Source organism: Netta rufina, assembly GCF_964035555.1.
Source record: "Netta rufina genome assembly, chromosome: 8".
Classification (NCBI taxonomy): Eukaryota; Metazoa; Chordata; class Aves; order Anseriformes; family Anatidae; genus Netta; species Netta rufina.
The window spans coordinates 24,778,678-24,806,117 of NC_140131.1; the positions used below are offsets into that span (position 1 = coordinate 24,778,678).

General features: G+C 33.4%; 1 protein-coding gene across 3 annotated transcripts in view; it reads right to left on the bottom strand.

The window, feature by feature from the left end:
• Nucleotides 1-27,440, bottom strand: part of KCNT2 (potassium sodium-activated channel subfamily T member 2) — a gene marked incomplete at both ends in the record, with an annotated part of 145,364 nt that overhangs the window by 79,781 nt on the left and 38,143 nt on the right. For all 3 annotated transcript variants that reach the window (XM_084291435.1, XM_084291434.1, XM_084291433.1), the window contains 6 exons: nucleotides 10,442-10,536; nucleotides 11,155-11,238; nucleotides 11,717-11,791; nucleotides 16,318-16,377; nucleotides 17,160-17,208; nucleotides 21,944-22,043. In XM_084291435.1, coding sequence (XP_084147561.1) covers nucleotides 10,442-10,536; nucleotides 11,155-11,238; nucleotides 11,717-11,791; nucleotides 16,318-16,377; nucleotides 17,160-17,208; nucleotides 21,944-22,043 — 463 coding nt within the window. The remainder of the gene's footprint in view (nucleotides 1-10,441; nucleotides 10,537-11,154; nucleotides 11,239-11,716; nucleotides 11,792-16,317; nucleotides 16,378-17,159; nucleotides 17,209-21,943; nucleotides 22,044-27,440) is intronic.

The following is a 27,440-nucleotide window of genomic DNA, read 5'->3' on the forward strand; positions in this document are numbered from 1 at the left end:
ATAGGGGGATGTTGGACCAGATGATCTTGGAGGTCTTTTCTTACCCTTTGTTCTATCTCTACACTCCCTGATAAAGAGTCCCCCTCCAGCTTTCTTGTAGGCCCCCTTTTACGTATATGTACATACAGATAGGTACATAAATGTACACTCAAACGTACATACACACCCACACATAACTCTATCCTCTTTTATTTTGAACTTCCCTGAAAAAAATCCTTCTATTTAATTTGTTTTCACTGCTTATAACTAATGATAAAAAACTTGCAAAATATAGGACTGGATTTAATTGTTTGACATCAACACACTGTAAACTGAAAAACAAATTATCAATACTCATTCACTGCTTTTCTTTATTCCTAAGTAAGCAGCAGTTGATTATCATTTGCCATATTTATTAGCTGATAATGATAGATGTTCTGATAATATGAGAAAGGTAATTCAAAAATATATTGGAATTTCATGAAGAATTTTATTCTTGCACTGTGAAGTTAAGCAAAGTAGTAGAATACATGCAATTATAGGAGACCATAATGCATTGGATGCTTTTAAACAGCCTCACCCCGTATACGATCTCCTATTCCTTTTGTAATATATTGGTATGCATACTGTTTTGCTGTGGAATGTAATTAGGTATGGTACTCTGTGCCCAAAGGAACTGACAATTTGATTTCATGCCTGTCATTAAGCATTCAGTCTGCAAAATCAACTCACAGTTACTACTTCAATGTTTAGTAAATGAATACTAATTCTTTTTTGTTCCTTATTGCTGTGACTCGGGCACTTCCACTATGATGTTCAGTATATATGTAATATTTCATGTATGTTTCAGAAATGTTCAACTTCCACAAACAAAAAATATAGTTGTGTTTTTGTAAATAATGGGAGCATAAATCCAACTTTAGGCTTAGATTCAAGTTCCTTTATAAGTATAGTGTTACATGATGGTCAGACTTGATCTAAAGGGTCTTTTCTAACCTAAATGATTCGATGATTCTATACAATTGGATGCTTTACCAAAGCTGAGAACTCCCTATAATTTACTATTTTTAAGTTGTTTTTAAGAGAAGGTTTTTATTGCCAAAGGAAGTACAGACTTTATTATCTGACTGCTGCTAGCCAACAGAAGTTAGTTAGTTATGCTTTTTTCCTATATCTCTCTGCTATTTATTTGAATTATGTCCTTTATTAGTAAGACTTCTACTTTGTGGAGGGTGAGGAAGAATGGAAATTAGTATCTTTTGACAGTGCTAGAAATGCAAATTTACTAAAGTTGAAATACCATTTGGAGATGAATTTCAACACTTTTTGACCCACATTTACTTTTTATTGTGATGATTAGGTCAAGTGGTTGACAAATTTGTATGTTCTGTTAAAAACTTCTGTTGATTTCCACAAGCAATTATCAGAGATTACATTTAAATGTAACATTTTCATAATGAATCATAGTTTTAATTCTTTATATGCTTTATTTGAGCTCAGTAAGTGATTTTGTCATGTTGCATCAGGCATGGGGAATGGGAACCCTATTGCTAGTGGAAAGAATATCATACACAGGTGAGTTAGAGAAATCCAAGGACATCTGACTTAAGTTTATCAACCAAATGTGGTACTATATTTGGATAACTGTTTACCCCTCTAGTCTTCACCTGTTTGAAGAACATCTGGCTAAACATCATAACAATTTCTAATGGAATACAAGTATACAGAAGAGCAAAATGAGAATTCTTTCTTTTAAAAATCACTGTCCTAAATGCATGAATTTTTTTTCTTCTTAATTTTAGATCATCTTACATTGCAGTTCTAACTATGCCAAAGTCTCAGAGACATCCCTTCAATAGTCAGTAAAACTATGCCTAATGTGAGCAAGTAATTCCTGGTGGCTGGTGCCAGCTTCTGTTGGTAAGTCCAAATTTGCATCTTTTTTAATTCTTCACTTTCTGATTTGAGAAATATTAACTGTGCTAAACTCCACACTCTGAAAATACATTTAGAATATGTAAAAGACAATAAAAGTCAGCAAATCACTACACGTAATTACTGTTCATCAGAGAACTGATGGCATCTAATATAACATTTAAATGTGTTAGCATAAGCCAACACAAACATGAAATCTCACTAATGTAAAGTAAATAGTTTGTCAGGCTAATGAATCAGTCAATGAAATATTATACATATATATATATATTAATTCTGCATGCTAATGACAACTTCATTTTTGAGCCAGGAATAGTGAGTGATGACGGGTTGATGCCAGGCATTGAATTTAAATAGTGAAGTAATATCCTCAACTTAATTAGTCATCTGCTGCTACACATGGCATTCTGCTTGATAATGTCTAAAATAATAAAATGCTCTCAAAGACAGCATGGGAATATCAGATTTTTCTTTTAATTGCAAAGATAAAAAGAAGGATGTGATATGCAATGCCTTCATGCAATGTAAAAAAAAAAAAAAAAGGAAGACAAGTTTTTAACACTTGGTATATGTATTAAATTGCTTCTTTAAGAGGATCTTTATCTGCTTTTATAGAAGTCCTCCAAAATCAAAGAGAAACCTAAAATTTATGTATTTATTTAACCAATAAAATGATAAAGTATTTCACAATCTGCAAATCACGGTTTGCATTCCAGATCTACTTTTATTCTAGCAATTTTATTTTACCAAAGCTATTCTTGTCACCCTAACCTGAAGAGAACATGCATATTTTGCATATGCAACATTTACAATTCCACAAAAGGTATCTACTTACAAGTCTGTGATTCAGCAGCAGATATGTGTGCATGTGTATTTGCAAATGAATGGAAAACTTACTGGGGAACCCATATTCCAATAATTTTCATGATTTTGCATGCTTCTCAATTTTACATCTGTAGTTTCCTATGTCTCAAGGCTCCCTGTGGGGGCTCTTTGCCCACTTTATCTAAATTCACCTTGGAACTACTTTTCAGCCTAATGATCTGCAACAACCTGTGCTAGAAAATCAACAAGGCTTTGATTGTAACTCGAAAATATCACAACTACCTAAAGCCCCTACTCATCTTCCAGGGTATAGTAAAACAACAGGAATCCTTCAATCATATTGCTTATTTCTTTAATTTAATATTTCTTTACATATGAAAAAAAAAATCAGGAAAAATAAAAGTAAGATTTGCTTATAAATAATCTGATTTTGACACTCCATTTTATAGAAGCTTTGTGAAGGGCAGATTTCTAAACTACCATTTAGCCTTTCTGATTATTTTATTTTCAGAAGAAGGTGACTACAAATGGTATCTTTCACACTCAGAAGATAATACAGATTGAACTACCTAATCTTTATGACTTTGCACCACAGACCACAATAAACAGGCTACTCAAATTATTTTTAATTTCACTGGTCTCTGCATCTAGTTTTAAATGTTCTATTACATCTGTTGCACAAAGAATTCCCTGCAAGCAGCATGGGAAAGACTCTGACCTAATTATTTTAGAAATAACTATGTAGAAACATCTAAAAAGATTAACAAAGGAAATATTATGTCACTACCAAATTATTAACTAAAATAGCATGAAAATCACTGTATAATTATCTGAGTTTCCATAGAAACCATGTTTGATGGGTAGCCAAGAAGACTTCTGATTGGGCTTTTGTAATTCTGCTCTGCCCTACAATAAACATGATTTCTATTCCGCCTTCCATAAACAACTCACCAGTTTTTAGTAGCTTGTATCCTATACTCTTTAAGCAGCACTCTAACAGTTTTGATCAGCCATATTACTTTTTTTAAGATCTGAACTCTTGAACTTAAAATGTAAAAATCTTTTTTAAAATGTATAATGACAAATACCACTCTATCATCCAAATGAAAGAAGAGTATAAATTTATATATGACAATTGTAGCAATACAATAGTTGCATTAAAATAAGCAAGGGCATCATTAATCCATGAAACTTTCTTTTTATTACATTTTATCATTGTAATTTTTCATTACCTGTTCTAATCAAGCTTTCTGAAAGGCTTTGGCCTACAAGTACTAATAGTACTAACTAACGTAAGCAAATGATCCCCATTGCTAGCAAAGGTGCGAAAGATGTGGCCGATCCAAGAAGACCTTATTCCATTATAAACAATAGGAGTTTTATATAAATTTTGTTTCATTTAAATAATCTAGACTGTCAACTACTTGTGGCAATACTGTGTTTTCACATGGTTCTGATAAAGCAGATTTTACAAAGCTACCTTAGCAATTTCTGTACCTAACAAAACATATGCTCAGTATGCATTTCTGACAACTGCACAGTTTCAATCAGGGGTTGGGGGGTGGGGGGAAATGACTATTGATCTGAAAATTTTAACAGAAAAATTATCTTTAAATAACATGCTTTTAGCAGATCCAGCAGACTGGATCACAAATCAGCTTTCTCAGTGGAAATTCAAACCTGATTAAATAATTCTTGCCAACATATGCTTGAGAAGTGATATACAGAGTATACAATAGTAATTAGCTACTAGCAAACTTTTAAAATCTGTGATGAAATTAAAAACATTGGACTATTTTGTCCTTTTGTTTTCTCTTCAGGATGTAAAAATGTCATACAGTATTCTTTACAGTAAATTTTTGACTTGAAATACTACCTCTGGCTAAATATATCCCTTTTGCCTGTTCATATCTATCATACAGAAGCAAAGAGCTGGCCTTGCTGAAAGCTCAACAGTTAATCTACAGATAAAAATGTGCTGATTCATGTTCAACTATCCTCAGCTATCTCTGCCACTTCATGGCCTGAACCAAATACCTGAAAACAACATATATCAATCTATTCATTAATTGTCTTGGCTGATTCCCTTAATTATGAGATAAGGATCACCAACTCATGACATCCATCCAAGATGAAAAGCAGTTACTTTGTCATTTCATGACAAACATGAACCAACAATGTAATCAGCAGTTTGCTTTACTATTTAAATGTCTGTTTAATAGTTTAAATCTCAAAATACTTATTTATTGGTTAATTTTAACAAGTGAATTTACAGTTCAGGAATGCCTTTTTTTTGTTTGTTTGTTTTGTTTTTCAAATGGCATATATGACCATCAAAAAATAATATTGTTACAGCTTAAATGATATCCATATACAACCTTGGAAATACTTGGGCACTACAGACACACAGAAATGTGGCACAGCCACAGTGAAATCAGTAAGACTTTGACTACTGCATTTGATGCCAGAAATCAGGGCCAACTCTGAATTCCTCCACAATCTTCTACTAAAATACAATTTACATTATATCAATAAATACATTTCTGTCCTACTGAAGTTGATGAAAATGTTGTCTCCCTGTTCATCTACACTTTTTTCCCAGAAAATAATATTTTAGATAAACTTTTATTGAATTTAAAGATCAGTTGCCCACAAATAACAAATGTATGTTTTGAGAAATGTTTTGTTGACTTTCCAGAGGCTTCACAACCTTTTTATTGTTCCATCACTTAACGTAGCATTAAGGTAGAGTCTGAAGTAGAACTCAATTGTACACACTCACAGGAAAACTATCCCTATCCCCCACCCTGATTTCAGCAACCAAGAAAGAGGACATGGGGAAAGTTGGTACAATGGATTTGGGAAGTACTTACTGCTCTTGACCACCTGAAGTACTACCTGGCTTACTTCTAAGACCGGATTTTTCTGTTTGGAGAGCACTGCATAGGGATATTTCAAAACAGAAAATAGAGGTCCTTTGTTGGAAACAGGCAAGTTCCTGACAGGTCTGATTCATTTCAGAGACAGAGAAGAACAACTGCTATTATTTAATACTTTGTGGGATTCTTGTAATAGTTGAATAATTTATTTTTTATTATTTACAGTTACTTAGGCCTTTCAATTAATGTTCTAAATGGGCTTTACCATTTACCAATGATCAAATCATTGGATTTGATCAAACTAAATGACATAATCGCAGTTTAATTTTGTGCTGTTTTTGAATGCAAATAATCTCTCTAAATCATAAACTGAGATTGGACCTGAGAACTGGCTATGCTGTACAACAAAACATTACAGCATAGAAAGAAGTGTAGATACAAAAACAAAAACAAAAAAAGAAAAAAAAAAGAAAAACATTATTCTACATTACATAATCCACCAACACTCTCTGAGTTCATCCTACTTAATGTTAGGCATCTTTCTTGGAGAATTGCCATTATCAGCTCCCACTATAAGCAACACAGAAGGGCAGAGAACTAGACCTGCATGTAGTGAATTAGTTGGCTTCAGATCTGCACTGCATTCTGAGGTGGCTGCCTCTCTTATTGATAATAAAATGAACTGGAGCATTGAGGTGCCCTGTTCTTTTTAACTCTAAGTGAGATTATTCCTTTTTTTTTTTTTTTTTTTTTTTTTGTCTTCTGTAACATAGTGTTCAAAGTCTGAAGGTTTGCCTTGTTTGGACTGGGTTGTTGTCTGGATATGTTTTCATCCTTACAAGCAACTTATTCCTACTGTTTCCTTCAGATGAGAATTTTTAATTGACTTTGTAGCTACAGTATTGGCATACTACAGGTATTCTGTAAGTGAGTTTGTGGAAATATCGTCATTTTCTGACGTTGAAAGCACTGAAGGATAGGTAATGTTAAGGTTTTCCTCAGTGAGCTTTCAATGAGTAAAGTTTGTGCAGGCTTCTTATGTTCTTCAGCAAGAAAAAAAAATAATCTGTTTGTAGCCACTTTTTTCACAAGCTAATTATTCTACACTGGTAGTATATGATTAACATTGATTTAAAAAACAAAGTAAGTCTTAATAGATGATTCACTGTGTTATAGAAAGATGCCTGAAATAGTCATTCACTGTTATTTGTAAACTGTAGAGTTTACAAAAGTAATTAGTATTCCATTTGGCAAGCAAATGCAAACATCCATTAGCTAAATGACACAACATATACTTTGACTAAAAGTCTAACAGTAATTGCTGAACATTTTGTCATACAGGTGGGCACTTCTTTTACTTAGAAGATCACTGTCATATTTAAAGAAAGATAAATTATTGATAGCCTAACATATCCTTGGAATCAGAAGAAAAGATTTTAAAATCCCTGTAGGTAATCTGTAAACTGCAGATACATGGAGTTAGGCTTATGAATTTGCTAGTCTGCAGATGAGTTCTACCCCCAGATCCATAAACAATTATCAAAAATCAAAGAACAGCGTAGACGACAAATCTTGTTATGTGATTACTGTTTGTTCTGTAATAACACCAAAAATTGTCAGCTGTGTGCAAAAATGTAAGAGCTTTTTCCAGCTAAATTCTAAGCACAAAGGACAGCTTGAATAATGACTTTATAAATATTGTAAAATATAGATGTTTGTATATATATACGTAAAATATACGTATTTTTTTAAATATTTAATCTGAAAGCTTATTTTTGAGTTATAAAACATTGGTTGGAATGTGACACTACCACTTACAAGACCTCTGAATTGTAACTGATGTTTTTGATGATGATGCATGAGGCAGAATTTAATTCATTTTCTGTGGGTTTTCTGCTAGCTATCAGAAGTTTGATTATTTTGAAAGCACATATCAAGATAGTAGCAAAGTTGATGAGGAAGAGCTACTTTTATGTTTTTTCTTTTTTTTTTTAATGTTTTCTATAAATATTGCTGCTTCATTTCAGCTAGCGTAAGTAATGTCTGTTGAGAAAGATGATCAATCAAATGGTAGCAAATGTGATGCTATTGTCTATATATTAGAAGGGAAAATGTACTGTTCTTAAACACACTTAATCTTCTCCCTCCATTGTAAAGCAGTGGGAGGTCAGGAGGTCCAGCCAGATTCATCTCCAGGGTCCTGGGTGTGCTGTGGCATTTCTAAATGATGGGACTGAACATTCCCTCCACATTTAAGAAAGAATTATTTCAGCTCTGCCTAGACAGAACTAGCATGGCATGTTGCTGTTCACTAGACTTGCGTGCACACAAAGATCAGACAGAAGTATCTCCTGACATAAATAACCTCTTACTCTGTAAACATGTGAGCTCTCAGAAAAGTCTTTAGAATACACTCTGCAGCAAAATTGTACTTTCAGAATTATCTGTGGAAACGTGTCAGCTCCAACAAGCTGGTACAAATCCAGCTGTTTTGTACTCCTTGCAAAACTGTAGTTACACAAGAAAGTAAGCAACTCTTTCCCATTTCAGGTACCTAGCAAAAACAATATTTTAAAGGTATTAAAAACATACACACACAAAGCTAAAAATAAAAAATAAAAAAAAAGGAACATGTCTTTTAAATGTGGACTAATTACTTGATTAGTGCTTGATTGTGTGCTTATGTTTCAGCATTAATTTATTTTAAATTTTCTCATAGAAAGGATCATCACAAGTCTTACAAAAGCTGTCAGTCTCACTTAAAGCAGTAAGAAAGCAGTTTTGCTACACTTTCTTAGTGCAGCAGACTAACCAAGAAGGTAAAAATAAGTAGAAAGAGGAGTCCTTCTGTTCTTCATTCCATCTCAGACTTCCTATAAAATGATGTAATTCCCTTAAGAAGTTTAGTGCCTCTTCCTTCTATGTGTCTGCTAGAAAAGGCAAACTTTTGAACAGAAACCTGTGTTGTAAAGTTATATAGACTTCACTAGTACTGAGAAGGTAAAAGTAAGGCTGTCAACTAGCAACTACTAATTTAATTACAATTTAATACATGCAGTGCCTGGAAGGCATTATCTCGTTAACTTTAAAGCTGGGGAGGTAGACATAGTAGGTAGACATAGCAGTACCACCAAAAGCACACCATGCACATGTCTCCATAGTACCAAAAATACTGTAAGGGGAAAGTTCAAAAGTATGGATGAGTGTAATTGCTCTGAAACCATACACACAGTATTCAAACTACTAAGCTAGGCTTATCAATTTTGCATTACTGTGCTACTCTGTGGACCAAGGTAATATCTCTAAATGTCACCAAAATGTGTTTTTGAAAACTGACTGATGCTAGCTCAAAACTTTTTTTTTTTTTTTTTTTTTTTTTTTTTAATATGTTCTATTACATGTATAGATAAACCCATAAATAGTCCCGTATGTGTCTGGGGGAAATACAGTCACTCGGTTACTGCTTGCTATTGCAGAAAGTACAAGAGAACAGCCTGAGATCAAACCCAACCTCAAGTGGGCAGATTCCAGAAACAGACTTTGCTTCCCCTTCAACATGACAAAATTCATGTAATCTCTAAAAGATGTCTCCTAAATTGAGTTACTCCCTCAAATTTACTATGGATATAATATAATTTGAAGACATTAAGCTGATTTTGACTGTTTACAAAGAATTTCTTAGGTATGTTTAAAATATACTCTGTAATACAAGGTCATACCTTAATAACAAAGGTATGACCTTATAATAAAGGTCATACATAGATGGGCTAAAAAAATATAAAAACACCATTTTTTGTATATGTAAGCAATAGTAAAAAAAAATGCCTAAACAGAACCCCAGTCTTAGGCAAGCTTCAAATGCTTGAACATCTATTCTTGGTCATTCCAAAAGTATTTAATTTCCTTAGTTCCTGCATTAATGAGTATTCTCAGCCTATTTAGCTTATTTTGCAGTCTAGTGGGGTCAATACTAGGTCAGTATATAATGATCTGTAATGAGCTGCTATCTACAGCTGTTGAGAGCAGACATGATTACTTCAGGTGAGCTTGCCATTTTCTTCATGTTTTACTGTTCTTTATTAAAATTTCTGGTGGTGAGCAGGATGTTCCATTTTAGCTGCATCTTCTGTACCATATCAACCAGGAATGATCACAGTCAGTTCTTAGGAAATGTTGTTACTAGCTTACTAGAACTGATAGCATTTGTCATGGAATTGTATGGCCATAAAACAAAGGACCATTCATTTAGCCACTGGCTAGAACAAACTCCTCTTCCTGAACAAAGAATAGAAAGGGACAGGACTGAAAAAGGCCATATGTTATTTATTTTACACTGTTATTACCAAAAGAGTTAGGAGGCACCTAACAGCAGCTATCAAGAACAAGCTAAAGAAATAAAGAGAAAATCAAATCACTGTCCCCAGACGACAGACAAATCTTTATCTGTGTGCTAACCCAAAGGCACTCTGTCTGGCAAAATACTTTGTACTTCCATTGGTACTCTTCAAGCAACTTTACCACTGAGAATGTACTCTTAGTATGTATGTGTATTTCCCCCCTCCCCTTTCTCCTGTGCTTTTGCATCATATGTGTTTCCTTCCTTAGAGTGAGAGTAAGTCTCACTCCCATGCATGCACATTGTTTCCAAACCTAGAGTATCAAGATTCCAACAGTACTAGGTGCTAATTAACGCTTTCATTGCAAGCATGTTATTCTTTTTATTTCAATGCATGATTCCCAAAATGCCTGTTTTATCATCATGTACTGAAGTGAGAAAAGTCAATATATATAATAATAAACACAAAGGGATTTTGGCCACTTACCAAGTGAAGATAAGACACAGTAAGGTGGATATTAAAATGAGGACTTGGTTAAACATTGCAGACTGTGTACGTTGGATGGCTCTGTGAAGATCATTCTACATTAATGGAAAATAGCTGTTATTTTTGGCTTTGAATTAATAAATAAGAACTGATTCTATATAGTGGAATTATATAGTGCCCTGATAAAATACGCTCATTCAAATGCACTTAGAATTTGCTGATCACATTGAAGAGTGCAAAAGAGACAGCTGTAATTTAGTGAATATTTAACTAGTTCTTCGTTCATCCCAGCACAATTTTGATACTTTTGGTACTATTGCAAGCTGCCTCAAGGTTTGTCTGCTCATATCTAGCTTACAAATTACAGGCTGCAAGGACCAATTAAGGCATAGCACTTGAGTTCCCTGTAATTGTATACGAATGGAGTAGCAAAAGAACCAGACATTCTAACTTTGCCTCATTGGCACAGTACCAATTTATGCTAATTTGAGATTCCACTTGACATCATTTTTTTTTTCTAATTTTGATGGAGAATGCAGCTTTAGCAATGTTTGACCATTTGTATAATGTAACTACAGATCTGGTTAGCTTCCTAACAAAGTTGGACAGTGGACTGCAATGCCAAAATCCCACTAAAGACAATATACTAAGAAAATAGAAAGTACGAATGAGTTTTTGAGGTTTTGTTGTTGTTGTTTTTTTGTCATACTTACAATCATATTCTCCAAAGCGTGCTTTGCCAGCCAACAATTTAAAAATACAGGAATAAACAGGTTTCTTAGGACTGGCCAGAAAATCTGAAGGAAAAATTATCAAATTCATTAAAAGTTTCCTATTCAAGAAACTAGCAGCAATGAAACACTCAGTAAAAATATTTATCTTATTAATGTGTTTCTAGTATAAGGCTTTAAAGAACACTTTTTCTTTTTGATGAACTGTATATTAAACAGTATGGTAAAATACAGAAAATCACTTGCCAGTGCAGACACAAGAGATTCTTGGATTTTTATGTTTAGCTGGTTGATTTTGTTGATTGCACTGTAATTTGAGTTTCAGGTCTTTGGGGTTTTTTGCCCCCTTTTGGGGAGAAAGTGTTATGTATTGTTTTCATTTAAGTAGAAAACTGCCTTCTTCTTCTTGTTGACTAATGTTGATTCCCATAGCCATAGACCTAACATCCATAAAAGACTTACTTTTACTTCAATAAAGATTAAAGATCTACTTGTGCAGCTGTAAAAGTGTAATGTGCAAATGTATTAATTCAAATAGGTTTACCGTGATGATGAAAGGGACAGCATTTATTATTTCAAGTAGGAAGGGTATTCTCAGAATTTGTTCCCAGATATTTCCCTTCAAAGAAAAGGAAAGAAAAGGAAAGAAATATATATATGTATATATGTGTGTATATATATATATATATATATATATAAGCAAAATAAGGAACATATGCAATATTCCAATACCATATATGGAGTCTCTCCTAGTAGCTGAATTTCAGGAGGATGATTTGTCTCACAGATGTAAACACACACATAAAAATGTGAATAGAATATATGACACTATGGCCTGACTATTTTTATTACTGTTATTTAACATAATTTACATAATTTAACTCATGTGTATACTTCTTAAATCTGTGTTTTTAATACAGCAGTTCCTTGCTTCCCTATGACCGTATATTTCCTTGCTATGACCTAGTTAGTAAGACAGCTCAAATGAAGAATTCTAATTGCATTAACTAGTCAACTCATTCTCTCAGCTCTAATGAAGAGCTTCATGAAATTAAGTTTTCAATTTTTTCAAAGAATAATGTTTCTGGTTCCTTCTATTGCATTTTTAAGTACCTTGGAATCCTACATAGAGATCCTGTTGCCGCTTTTTTCTTCTTCCAAGGTTGGCTTAATTTAATTTTTACATTACACTAACACAGATGAGGAGATAAGCCTCCTGTCCTACAGAATTTATCTTTTTAATAATTCTAGTTTTTCACTGAATCTGCATACAAGTCATAAGCTCATACAGCAGCATAGCCTGCTGGCAAAATTCTTCCACCTGCAATTATTTCTACTTAGAAGCCTCTAAATCTCTAAAATTCTGCATTGCAATGCTTCAACTGTTTTGTGTGTTTTGTTTTTTTTTTTAGCTTTTGATTGCACCTAAAGTTTTTCTCACTTTAGTACCTATTATTTATGACTGCCTAAACACTAGAGACAAAGCTCCAGTGCAGTATAAGAATTGTATAGACACATATGCAAAGGATGTGTCCTACTCTGAAAATTTTTGTTTTGATTATCCTTAATCAAAAGGACAAGTGACTGCCCTATGATCAAAATCAACATTTATGTAGAATGATGAGCCACATCTCTGTACATTCTTCTGATAGAATTTCAGAGCAGAATATAATGTAAAAGAGGAGTATAAATGTTTTGTTTTCCAAAAGAAAAATAACAGCTCATTTTCTCTTAATCTTATTTCATTAGCTTCTGCATGTTAGTCAGTCACAGAGGTCTGCATGTTTGTCTTTATTAATTCCAATCCTACTATTAAGATAGTAAGATACTAATTAAGAAATAAGTATTAAAAAGAGGAATGCGGTTAAGTTAGGAAAAGATACCTGTACTATATAGTGAGTCTTTCCATCCTTTGCATTTATTCTTTTACCTTTACTTTGTACCCTCTAATTCCCAACTGGTTTTGAGAGAGACGTTAAGGAAGACAGTCTAGTGTTTAATATATGAATTATAACTCCAAGATTAAAATTCTATATTTTTGCCACAAACACTTCATTTTAGGGCACACTTTTTGAACCTCGATCATGCTTACAAGAAATCAGAGGTCTTCCCACATAATTCAAAGGAAGTAGTACAGATCTCTTAATCTTTACCACTAGCTGCAGAATGGGAATACCACCTTTTCCACGTATGACCAGTGATTGTAAACGATTATATGTTTGGATGAAAATACATATATTTAAGAAAGGAGGTATTTAAAATGAAGTGACTTACAGGTTCTAACTCTGTATATTAACAGTCCATCATAGGTAATGCAATAACAATGCAGCATATGTAGTTATAATATTGCAATAATTTGCCAATACAGCATCATATTTTCAGTTGCAATTACATATTAATCTTTCCTGTTAAAATAACCATCTGATATAGCAACTTAAAATTAAGCTGCATTGTGTATAACATTCTTTTTCTACTTCTATTTTTCCCTTTTGCATCTGGAAGCCGTTGTACCTATGGTGCAGAGATTATTTTCTTCCATGTAATTGTAACTGGTGGCAGTTAAGACATAGTTGAATAATCTTTAATACTTTGTGTGATAAGCAGCCCTATACATAGAATTGAAGTTATGAGACTGTAAGCTGATTTTAATGGTAGGAATAATAAAATGAAAATTTGATTTTCAAATTTCTTATATACTAACAACTAACCCATTCTGTGTTTTTGATAATTTCCTCATTTTTAATGTTAAGAGTTATCTGTTCTGCTTCTTGAAAAGCAGCATCACATAATTTACTTCTGCAGGCAAAATACTTGTGACGATGTGCTCTAGGGATGTAGTGATGCTTGCTGTCTTAAGGTTCCAGCTCCCACATACAAGTACATCATGTCTTCTGCAAAATTGCCTCTTGTAGTGAGAGTGCACAGTACTTATACAAGCAGCTAAGACTGCTTGTGCACAAGTGATATAGGAGGATTGCCCAACTATTGCTACAAGTTTTGGCAATGAACATTTGTAATGTAGACATTTTTCAGAATTCTGTCCAAGGGCAAACCTTCATGTAATGTGTTAAACTGTAAGAACATAGATTGTAATCCATTCTTTCTTGACTCCAAGTGTTCAGCGGTACAATACAGGGCTATGTTCTTTGCCTTTCTCACTGTATGAAAGGAATAAAACATGCAAATTCACTGCATCTTTGTAGCGTAACGTACTATTATGTCCTCAATATTCTGCAGGTTAAATGACATCTTGTGTCACCATCCAAGCATCAGAATGATAAATTACTTGAAGTATTCTCTTAAATGACTGATTTATTTATTTCACAGATTATCTGTGAAATCCTAGCAATATGTGTTTTTTTCTTCCTCCTTGTTCTCTGACCTGTGTCTAAATTCTAATAGCTTTGGAAATGGTTGCATGAAATTAGTAGTCTATCATAGACTTACAAACACCAAGACTCCTTCAGTCTTCCTGGCTGTGTGGAAAGGCTTTACAGCATCTGACAGCCTTTTTGGCTTACTGAGACTGCTGTAAAACTGAGGTAAATGTCTCTATCGTGATGTTTCCAGATTTTAAACATCAGGACAGGAAAAAAGGGGAGGAGGTGTTTGCATTGGTAGATTGCCTAACTGCATTTCAGTACTATTATTCTTCCTTATAATATTCTTATTTCCTTATGGAGAGTAGAAATATAGCCACCCTAAAATTGCGTCAAATTACCTTCTCTGACATGTGCGGCAACTCAGGACAGTACAGCTTTATATCCACTGTACAATAGTAAGTAACTTCTCAATGGAGCTGACTTCCCAATATTTCTCTCATCTTCTGTACTCATTGAAATTGGTGCATACCACAGGCACAGGGGACAGGGATCAAATGCTGACTAATACATTCAGGAACTGTATAAACTGCAATTGCTAGTCAAGTTTTGGCACTAAATATGTTAATTTAATATGGATTATTTCTGCCTACAATTGATTTGCATTTGTAAACCGCAACACCTAAATAGCATATACTGCTTACAAGGATTAAGAAGAACAATTTTTAGCTAGCAGACAGTTTTAAGGCTCTCAGCGTTATAGGGCACTAAGGAAAACATTTATGCCTTGATAAGTACACTAAAATACAATTCTGTAACTTCAGTGGCTCTTACATCTACTGAATGGCAGTAATGCAGAAATAAAACAGTGTTCCAAGATATTTTCAGCTTTGTAAACCAAGTCTTTTTGCATTAAATCTTATAAATTATTTAAATCTTTTTTTTCCCTGGATAATCAAAATGCTAAAGCTCACTAGGATATCAGTTAACAAAATTAATTAATTACATGATGAAAATTGAATAAATATACTAGGAGAATATAACTTTCTAAGGAGAATGAAATACAAAAGTATATTTTATTCCCATTCTTTTATCAGAGGATTTCAAGGCCTAATGCCATCAGAGAGATAGATGACATAAATATGTAGGTACCTAGGTAATTGTAAAAAATGAAATAAAATAAAAAATACTGCCTTGGCCCAAGCCTTTGTTATGTAGTTTTAGAAACCTGAAATATAAGTTATAGATAATGAGTAGGTACAGATTTGATATCAATGAGAATCACGTGTCCATTGTATTAAGGACTCCAAACACATATAAAACTGTGCACTTGAAAATTGGTATCCAAAAAGCAAGATTTCCAAATGACAACGTGTCAGTGAACAAAGTTAAAGAACGGAAATTCCATTACCGACTTCCACTTTCTAAATATTTACCATTTGCTTATCAACTTGGGAAACAAGAACAGGGCTGCCTGTCCTCCATATCCTGTCTTCTGTATGTGTATTTTTCTCAAACTCTTGCTTGTACATCAATGCGGACTCAAATGCAGGCACATGAATATCATATTGAAATATTTAACTCAGTTACTTTCTGTTTTAATATGATTTTATTGAAATTTTTACTGCAGTTTTGTGGTCTACTGTTCATATGTATATTAATAACATCAAAAGGAATGTTTCAGAAAACTGACAGTTTCTTAGCATCTCTCTCTTGTTAGAGGCTGTGTCCCAGTGTTGGTAACACTGTACTGATTTGAAAAAAGCAGCACACCCTCTTGTTTTGGATTCAGTGGGGATGTAAGTCAGGCAACTAAAGTACTTACCTTGTAGCTTAGGTAACTCAGCAGCAGTGTTTCAAAGAGACTTATTAAAGCCACTGAAACCTTAAGAGGAGAGAGAAAATATTTATATTAATACTGGCTTCTACAGAATATGACATAAAATATCACATTGAAAAGAATAAGATAAGTGTTTCCGTGCATCCTCTGAATTCATCTCAACTAACAGAATTTAGCATAAAGCTAAAGTACTCATTTTTCTGACTAAAGCATAGGCCATGACTTGAGTCCCATTGCTCTTTTGCAACATAACATAGAATCACAGAATGGCTTGGGTTGGAATGGACTTAAATATTATCTAGTTCCAAACTCCCACCAGAGGCAGGGACACCTCCCACTAGACCAGGTACTTCAAAAGATCTCCAAGACCCACAAAGGGCAGATGTAATGCATTTTTTGTAACATACACCTCTAAACATATGGCTTCTACTATGAAGTAACCTTAACTTTCTAGTGTATTTAACATGAAAGCCCAGGAAACACGTGTCATGAAATGCTAATCATAACCGATTATGAAATTTAAACTCATCATTACAGAAAATATTTATTGCTAGACTCAACAGAGTTACATAATTCTAAGAGAAAAGGCTATCCCAATTCTACAATATTTTGTTATAAGCTTTAATACTTCATAAATATTTTGTAAATTTAATTCAGTTAGCTCAGATCTGCTCATCTTTACATTATGCTTTTGTTGTATTTGTAATCAAGTAGATTTCTTTAACACTAAGTCTTCCACATATCCTTTAACATCACTAAAATACTGTAAATCAATATTGCCTATAGTTATTAAATGGAATTAGTTAAATTGGCCATTTACATATTACCTGTAATCCCCATAAAGGCAAACTTCGATTCACCCAAATAATAGGAGACCTGTTCATTACAGCACAAAAATACAAAAATAAACAAAAGCTGGTTAATGTTTCGAAAAATTATATATGTCAATGGAAATTACAGCAACCTTATACTTAAAATCTCAATAAATAAATCAGTAGCTATCTGAGTATTGTCCTTCTTTGTCTTTATAATCCAGAGCCAGTCACAAAGTTCACATAGGAATTATCCAACACCCAGTAACATCAAAGTATTTTACTGTCTTCAGTGGCTGCTAGTTCATCTCCTATGATTTCCAGAATATCAATATATCAATTTGAGGTTTTGATTCTAGAGATGCAGAGGAATAATGACCTGTTCCGGGAAAAAGAAATTTGGCAATTTTTACATTTGAATTTTTTTGTTATCATCTCTATAATGGTATAAATGGTAGCTATGTCATAGGAACTGTCATATCTTAGAAAAATCTTATGTTGTTTTAGTATTTACTAAACCCAATAATACTTGATAGAGCTCTACTGAAATCTGGCAGCCTCAATGACACAGTAAGTTACGGTTAGTCATTTACTCTTAGTCATCGTTTTTTTTTCTAAATAATGTGTGGTTTTTTATTGCCTTTTTTTTTTAATTTTTGTTTGTTTGTTTGTTTTGGGTTTTTCTGCATTTTGTTTTGTTTTTCAGCAAGATATAAGGACTGCAGGAATTCAGATCTTGCAACAGCATCCAATCCAACAGTTGAGTCACACAATCAGAGAAATAATTAGAATTTAAAACTCAATTTTGAATATGTAGGAACTGTAAAAAGCTTGAGAGTTATGGAAATGTCACCATTATTTGTTAAAATGTCACCATTCAAGACAGAAGTATATTTGTCTTCATGCTCCCCTGCTCTTCCCACTATTACATGGACTTTTGGTTTTCTTTTTCAAACTCACCAATCAATTGTTCCAGGTGTGTAGTTTTGATTGGAACAACTCCGGTTTAATTCCTTACTGATAGTTGTCATCACATCCATGGAAAGTTCATTTTCATTAGCACATATACATGAAAACACAATCATAAAAATATATAAGGGAAAAGCATATTATTTACATTATTAACAGTGTTCTGTAATATATATGCAATAGTTTGTAACACTAAACAATGGATATAGACATTTAAAAATAATATTTTTTAAAAAAGTAGTTCTGTATGTGTTCTGTATCCATAGATAAAGACTATAAAGCATTTTAGATTACATCTTTTAAAGACATTTTCAAACACGATCCAATTCAAAAACAATATAACAAAGTATGCTTTCAAAACCCGAGCTAAGTACACAATAGATATTAAAGATCTAGACATACTAGGAACCCTATCACACAGGTCACACATGTTGAGATAGAAAGAGCACATACACTTGCCATACACCCAACAACAAAGATTGCATCCAACTACTCTTCATAACCTCTTGTGAGGAGTTGAGGTGGGCTGGGGTTTCATGAAGCAGTAATTTGAATATGAAATTACTGAAGGCTGGTGACCTTGATGTAAAAAATATATATAAATAAATAAAAATAAATCTGCTACGTACATGTGATGTTCTCTTTCCTTGAATTGCTGGTACAAATCCTTCCTTCTAACAGTCATGTAAGGATGTGGGAAAATATTTTTGTGAAAATGATGGTAAATATCCTTGTTTGTCCCTGGCAAGCAAGGTCAGCAAAAAAGAAAGGAATCTGTGGACCACAGATAAGTAATAGTGATATTTTTACTGACTATGAGTGAGACAGATGCTAAATGGTGTCCATTAATAAGGACACTTTATGTCGTAAGCACTTCTCTGTACATCTGCTGTGCCTGAAGGAGTAAATGAAAGACTCTTAACTTGTGCTAGAATTTCTGAGACAAGCAATAAATCTGCAGGGAGAGTTTGTGATGAAAAACATTCCTCCCAGAATTGTCACTTTAAAGTCAACCACTTTGACACAATGGACACAATGTCACAGACTGTGACACAGTGTCTAGAAAGGATTTTTATTTTTTTTTTCACAGCAATTGTAAAAATGTATTATGGCAGTAGTTTAGGTAGGTATCAAGCCCTTGGGATCTGTACAGGTAAAACCATTGACAAAAATGGGGTACCATTTGGGCACAGGGTTTGTTTGGCTGGTATAGTAGTTATTAAGTAACTAAGTTACTTAAGTTACTAGTAACTTAATAGTTACTAAGGCTGGTTCTTGGTGAGCATGAAGAAGTGACTTACCTGAAACTTTTCAGCCAGACAGGTGTTATATACACAGAACAAACTAACTAGTCTATTAAATGTACCGCAACATGATACAATGGAATAATATATAGAAAAGATAAATACACTCTCTGGCTGGTGACTTATTAAACATTTAGACTCGAGGAACAAATACATTAGGAAATGCCTGGAGAATTAAGCAGCCTACAAGATGAAGAAAGATCTCTGCATATGAATACAAAAGTATCCAAGTATACCTGCCAGTGGCAGAAGTGGTGATGTTCTAATCCATTCTACATAGTCAGCCACAACATTGCTATGTAAAACAAGCATTTGGGCTCACTACAGTTCTCAAAATAAGACAATATAAGCAGCTTCTTCATGCCAGAAACTATTAGCCACAAAAACATGTGAACTATAGTGTTGTGTTTTTTTTTTTTCACTAGAAAATTGCATTACTTTAAATTGGATCCATGATGTCCAATTTTACTTTCTGTTACCCAATTGTGCTTCAAACTTCAACACCAAGTGCATTACTTATTCAAAACCAGAAGAATAATGTAATTGTTTCAATTTCTACAAAATCTCTTCTGTAGCCACAATTATTTTTAAATATATATATCTTTCAGTGTTTGAATTTGACATTTTTTTCCAAAAGCCATATTTGTAGCAAAATGCACATGAATTAATACCACTCTTCCATACTGTTATGAGGCATTATAAAGTATTGCTCCCTGTGCAGACTTCTCAACTTAATGCTCAAATATCTCCCTCATTTCACGTTATGTCTTTTAAAATCCTGAGTTTTTACTCCTTCTCACTGTAGAATAGCTAATAATGTCAAGTTTAAAATTCTACATAATGATTTTATTTCATGAAAATTTGTTTGCACTTTTTTTAGTCAAAGTATTAGAAGCAGTAGCTTCAACAATCTTTTGAGAGTTGTCTCTGAAGATCTTACATCAACTTACATCAGTGACTACCAGTTACATACATCACACTGACAACACATACTCTGAAATAACATGCTAAGAGAGGACAATTGACTACATTGTTCAATGATGGACATATTAGTCACAAGAAAAATCAGCAGGACCTGATCAGGATTACATAGGACTGTTGAGACTATGTGTCCATGCCCCAGGAAGTCACTGTGATCTTTGCAATTTTTTGCTAATATGGTCCCTATTTGATTGCTATGGCCTATTGAGAATATTAAAACTACATTTTGGCAAACTCATTCTGACTGAAAGTTTAGGGAGTTTACGTACAGGCACATGAGACAGGCAGCAGCGTCCACCAGGCACAAGCAGGTAAGTTAATAAAATAGTGGTGCTTATTAGCACTCACAATTTAAAAGATTCATTATATCCAGAATACAAATACAACTGAAGTACAGGATTGCAAAAATTATAAATATCATTTCTTCTATAATTGATAATTGATTGTATAAAACATGAAAAAAAGCATATCAATTGACCCATATAGAATATCATACTGCCAATTGTAGGTATGCAAAAATCATCCATTAGAATGACAGAACATGAGCATATAATGTACCTTAGGTCTCCCTCTCTTCTAAGTGTTTAGAGAAAGTAGAGGGCTAGAAAATTATCATCAATATCATTTGCATGAAAGCTCAGTTTCATGCATTTGTTTGCTTGACTGCAAAATCTGGGGTTTTAAGTAAGACAGCTAACATTCTAATATTTGTGTCATAGATAAGTCATATATGATAAACTATCTTATTGACAAATAACATTGAAAGGACTTTCCATTCTGGTGTCTGAGAACAACTGCAGAGCAACACACAAATTTTTTGACAGGAGACTTAATAAACTACTAAAAAACTACTACTGATTAGTTGTTTCTCTGCCAGCTGATGCACCAGAAAGAAGCTGCTATATAGGGATGTTTTATGCACAAGAAGAATGGTGGTTTTTAACAGCTCTAAACCATTCCAGCTATTGTGGATAATAGTTCCGCTTAACTCCTGTCCTATGTTTTATAACCACAAAAAAAAAAAATAAATACATATCTTGTAGAAGTATTCTCTGGAAAACCTTTCCTTATTCCCTCCAAAGTACTGTTCCTCATTCATCTGCCCATTTTCTTCCTGGCTTGGTTCTCCCAGCTATTCACCTATCAGCCACTGTTCTGTATGGATCCTATAATACTTTTACAGTACTTTTGCATAAACTAGTATTCAGGTGTCTGTAATTTCATTTTTTATATAAATTAAAACACAAAAATTATACACAGAAATTTTATGTAGTAATAAAACCAAAAGATACATGTTTGCACAACTATGTCTTTTGCACAGTATCTGCACAAATAGCCAATATTATTTTATCAGTAAAATTAAAAGATATTATTGTATTATTTCCATTCAAAATGTAAGACTAGTTTTATCGTTCATTCATGATATCTGGAAGACATAGAACTAAATCCCTGTTGGCAGGATACCAAACATTTATTCATACAACTAATTTATTTCATGTAAGTTAAGCAGTCATTTGAGAGGACAAATAACAAAACAAATATTACCATCCATGTCCTTGTGCTGGATCATCTAGAAGCACACGAATTATGTATAAGAAACAGCTTAGTAGCTTGAGAGAAAAATTGAATAATCGTATTCTCAGGCCTATTAAAAAAAAAAAAAAAAAAAAAAAGGAAAGAAAGAAAGAGAGAAAACACAGAAATTCAGACTCTGTTTTCACTCACTTTTAAGGTAGAACTAAAAGGAATTAGAATAGCCATGCTGCAAAGGTCTAGCCACCCACTAACCTGTCCCTGATATTGGCCTTTGGCATATCATACAGAAGAATGTAGCAATATGCCTATATACATAAAGTACCTCTTTCTAGCTTCCAGAAATCTCTGGGTTAAGTTTTGGTCTGTTTAATGTGAAGATCTACTCAGTCATTTGCTTCAAAGCTATCCTATGATACTCATCTTTCCTGAGGCCATTCGTTGGATCTTTTGTAGCTTTACGGATTTATTCTCAGAACGGGAACCAGAAGGGCATATAATATTTGAGATGCAAGATACAGTAACATGAAGAGATACTTTCAACCATAAACAGAGGATATCCAATGGCAAATATTTAAATATTAATATCTGAAAGTCTTCATGAAGTAGTTTCTCATACAGAATATATAAATACTCTGCTAACATAAAATATTAAGTTTTAGTTATTTAACATTGAAGTTGCATAATTACACATCCAAGAATCAGGACACATGAAAGTCATGTTGAATGCACAACTTGAAATGCATCAATAACTTGTTCTATGGACCATGTGAATAGTGAAATGTCCTAGCTGGTAAGTCTCAAATACTAAATGCTATCACAAGATATTAAGTATATCTCACAAACATAGGTCTACTGCACAGAAACAGGATTCCTTCCAAGGGATCCACTTGGATTGTTGGTTCTATCACATGGGCATTTTAATTCAGTGCTAATTGTTGCTATTTTATATTACAATGAAACTTAACTGTATTTTAATCAGGTTTTGCAATCATTAGAGTATTACAGTTTAAATCCTCAGTCTTGTTATTAAGTTCATTGGTCTTAAATGTAAATATTTACCAGATATTTTCATCTAACTCTTGCTTTTAAGTTTTCATTCACTAATTACATTAAACTGTTGGTTGTCTAAGGTTAAATGGTAGCAGGCAACCTTAAGAGCTATTTTTTTTCAGTCATGTCAACCAAGAGTCCAATTCCATGCAGTTGAACCCTTCTGTCCAAAGCAGATCGCTGATTGAATGGGTCTCACACAGATCTGATTTCATTTGTACCTAGTCACAATAAAGATAGGATCTTTTATTGTTGTGTTGCAAACATGTTAGTAGGCCTTCTGGACTTGATATAACTATTTCTATGCTTTGAGAACTACAGGTTTATTGTGCATATCCAAATCTGTGTGCATACATTCCCTTTAAAAGAAATAATTACCTTATGATTCTGTTACAAACTTTTTCACTTCACTCAGCCCTCTGTTCAAAATGTTCAAACCTTACAGACAATACTGGAAAATCACCTTTTTTACCTCCTAGGTCCATTTCCATTAAAACAAGACAAACAGCAAATCATAGAAAAATAAAGACTACATTCTTAACTATTGTAACATTCATTTGCTAAAAGAAACCTGAAAATTTATTACGTAACACTGTTTATTAACATAACTGTGAAGCTGCAATTATCGCATGAGAAGTGGATGGACTTTTACAGCATCTCATCTGTAAACTAGGGGTTAAAATTCTGTGCCTATGTCTTGACCATGAGAAGTCCCACAGCTGTTATTGGTAATTAGGTTTGTGAACATTAACCTAAGTGATTCCTGCTGTTTTATCAACCTAATTAGCCACAGACTATTTATTCCCCAAAGCTGAAGGAAGACAATGAAATAGTAAATGTATTAAGGGGATGTAAAAGGTAGGTAAGTGTGTTGTTATTGCTATTATTTTGCTATTAAGTACCCTAGTACTTTTTTTTGGACTATGCTAGAATTTTTCCCATATTTTTTTTTTGACCACTTGGTGAAGAAAATGTAAATTGTTTGTCTGCATTAACAATTTTGTGTAGTCTGTTAAAGTTACTGGTTACTGTAACAATGAGGTACTTATAACAACAGATTTTGCAAAAACAAAACAATAACAAAAACACTGGATTTCTTTGCCCTATCCGTATTGTGTTACCTAGCTTTATTAGATAAGTTCAAAGGTCTTTCACTTGTTTCTTCTATTCTTAACTCTGTAATATTAATATTGGTCTTAAATGCTTCTCTTCTGTGTTGATGATGTGCCAACTTCTACTAATCATTTGAAATTATGTGTTGGTTTCAATTCTGAAAGAAAATAATGCTTTTCTGGTTATAAACTAAATCAATGCATGGGACCTACACTCCTGGCTGCTGTCTTAAACTCTCACATTTTGTTCCTAAGAGATCTAAAACTACTTACATATTCAATATTAAAATTTTCCAGATCTATTCCAGTCTATATTTAAGTACTTCAGGCTCTGAATGTCTCAACAGGAATGGCTGTTTCCCACAGAATGAGGCAGGGTTTTCACACCACATATGGCTTCCATATAAGGGCTCTTGTTAGCACAGACAAAGTATCATGGAGTAGGTTATATTGACAAGGTGATAGGATAGGCCTATCATACAAGATTGGGTCAGGCACTACAATATTAATGCGGAAGAACAGACCAAGTATATCCTCTGTTTCAGAAAAACACTATTTCTGTATGTGTCAGCCTCTAGAAATAGGATGTGCTGTCAGAGGGTGTGTATTCAGTCACTACTACCAAATCTGTAATAACAAGTGTGCATACTAAATAAGTGTTCTCTGGTCAAAGTACCAGAGAACAGTACTCTGTAGCCTCAGAATGTAGGGGTGACACCTGTGAATTGGAAGAAATGTGTTTATTCCACTATTACTGAGTTCTAAGGTTTCAAATCAGGGAAGGGGTGGGTATTAGCTAAATGGTTGGGCTTAACTTTTCATTTCTTACCCTCTTAAAAAGAAAGTATTTTGTACTGCTGTTTGTTGGTTGACTATTTTGGTCCTCTATTTTACATGCTGTCAGTGGAGCAACATGGTCTGCTTGATTTAATTTCTTTTTTCCCCATTCCCAGCCAGACTGTTCAAGTAGCAGGGTCATTTGCACAGAATCTCTATTTTGATGTTGGTGTCTGAAACTTGTATTCAGTTACATCAATCATATACTGTTATGAATTGTTTAATGAGATTATAACTTCACCGTGTGCCTGTAACCATAGCAATAGATGCTTTGTCTTCTTCAAAAGAAGAAATTGATAATAACAGTTCAAAGTCTGTTTGTTTTGTGAAATAATTATAACTACATCAAACGTTAATGTTTCCTCCTCAGTTTGAAGAAGTATCTGCTATCTTTCTCGCCAGAAGTTCTAAGTATAGACTGATGCATCATACTTAACCAGTACTGACTGTAACTTTGATTTTTGTTTATTATAACTTCTTGATGCTTCCGTTACAAGCATTTTCAGAGATTAATCCTCCAATTTAGAGACCGGATCTAAATCAAAGCGCAAGCGACAGGGACAGCAGCTGAAGATTTTACCATCACATTCTATTATTCCCTCCTTGCAAGTCTGTAAAATACAGTTAGTTTTTAGCAAAATCATCTTACTAGCAGTTGGCTTTAGGAGTTGGATCAAAGTATACTGTTAATAATTCATACCCTGATAAGTTTTATTCCCTCTCCACTGAATTGAATTTTCACTCATCTTTTTCCTTTGAGACTTATTTTAAGCTGTATGTGATCACAGCAAGTGCAAGCAAGTCTTACAAGCGTTTTATTCACTGGCCAACAGCTTTTTAAAATGCATTGTGTATTGTTTGGACTTTGATTATAAACTTTTTTGCAAAAGGAGTGAGTGGTAACTAGGTTGACATTAGATTTTCTTTACTGGTTTATAGAAATGCCTTCAAAATTGGAATAATGATTGAAACATATTTCATGCTACTGGTCTTTTGATGACCAAACAATTTATATTAATTTTCAATAGAATATTAAATTCTGGAGTAATATCGCCAGACCAAATGATATTACTTCTTGTTCTCTGGTCTACACCTACTTGAAGTCTTGAGAATTAGTGAAAAGTGTTTAACTAAATCAAACTCCAGAAGTTCACTATAATGTCTGAAAATTTGAGGAAAATGTATCAGTAGAATCAGCAAGAATGGGAATTAGATGTGTAGTGTGTGAAAGAAGGCTTTCAATGTTTTCACTGAATTCTAAGATCTAAAGGGTGATGTTCTTATATTTGAAAACATAAATGATTTTTCATAAAAACTTCCACGTTATTCCTCTTCCGTAGTCCAATACTTCTCCAATCGTAACCTAGGGGAGATGTCCCAGTGTAATAACTTAAGATGACTCTTTTATAGTGCTTAGCCAGAAAGGTAAGCACTTGCCAAAGTAATTAGCAAATTAACTAACCAATTAAGTAATCAATTGACTAACTTCAGGTTTCATTTTGTGCTGCTGTTAACTTATATTTTTAAATGTACAATCTTCAGTTCTGTCATCAAAATAAGCATTTTTTAATCCTGTTAAGATCTAAGGGGGGGGGGGGGGGGGGAGGAATTATTGACCTTATCTCAAGCAAGTAGGTATTGAGAACCTTCCTATCTTATCAGTGAGAAGAGTTTTACGATGAGTCAGCTCTTAATTTTACAGATGTTCTTACTTAGTAAATAGGAGTGCATCAAATCTGTTTTGTGGACTAATTCAGGGAACAAAAAGAAAGCTATTTATTTCTTACTCCATCTCCGGCCAGGAGTAATATTTTTTTCTTAGTTCAGAATGCTTTTCCTTTTTTTGTCTTACTCTGTTACATGCTATATCAACTACCTCAAAAGATGAAGACTATAAAGATATAAACTACTTGCGACTGAAAGTCACAGGGCAAAAAATAGAGTAGAACTAAAACCATTGGAGAAATCATAGTGCAATTAATTACACTTAAAATGTAAATTTAATATAACTTAAGAGCTCTTAACTCTGAGCAAAATTTCATTTTTAAAAAAATGCTATTCTAAACATAAGTGTATGAAATTGTTCTTCATGTATCTCCTTTCTTTGTGATGTGCATGCTGAAATCTCATACACTTTCCATATTGGCCAAAATATAATAGAGCTCTAACTTATGCTAATGCAGAATTACTCAAGTTAAAATTCTTTACTGGAGAACAAATCTACCAACCAAATCTAGTAAAATATATAACAATGTGTTTAACACCAAGCAAAAATAAGCTACCCTATGACCTATTTTAAGTTTAGAAATGAAGATACTTAAAGGCTACCCAAAGTACTTGCTAGGAAAGTAAGGTCTCTGCTTTCTACATTATTTGGGTACCTGAGTTAAGGTGACTTTTCCCCTATGCTGTCTTTATTATTATATGAATATTTACTTTTTTAAACTTACAAAGATTTTTCCCATCCCTAAGTTAATGAACATCCAACAGGCTTGTTAGACTTGATT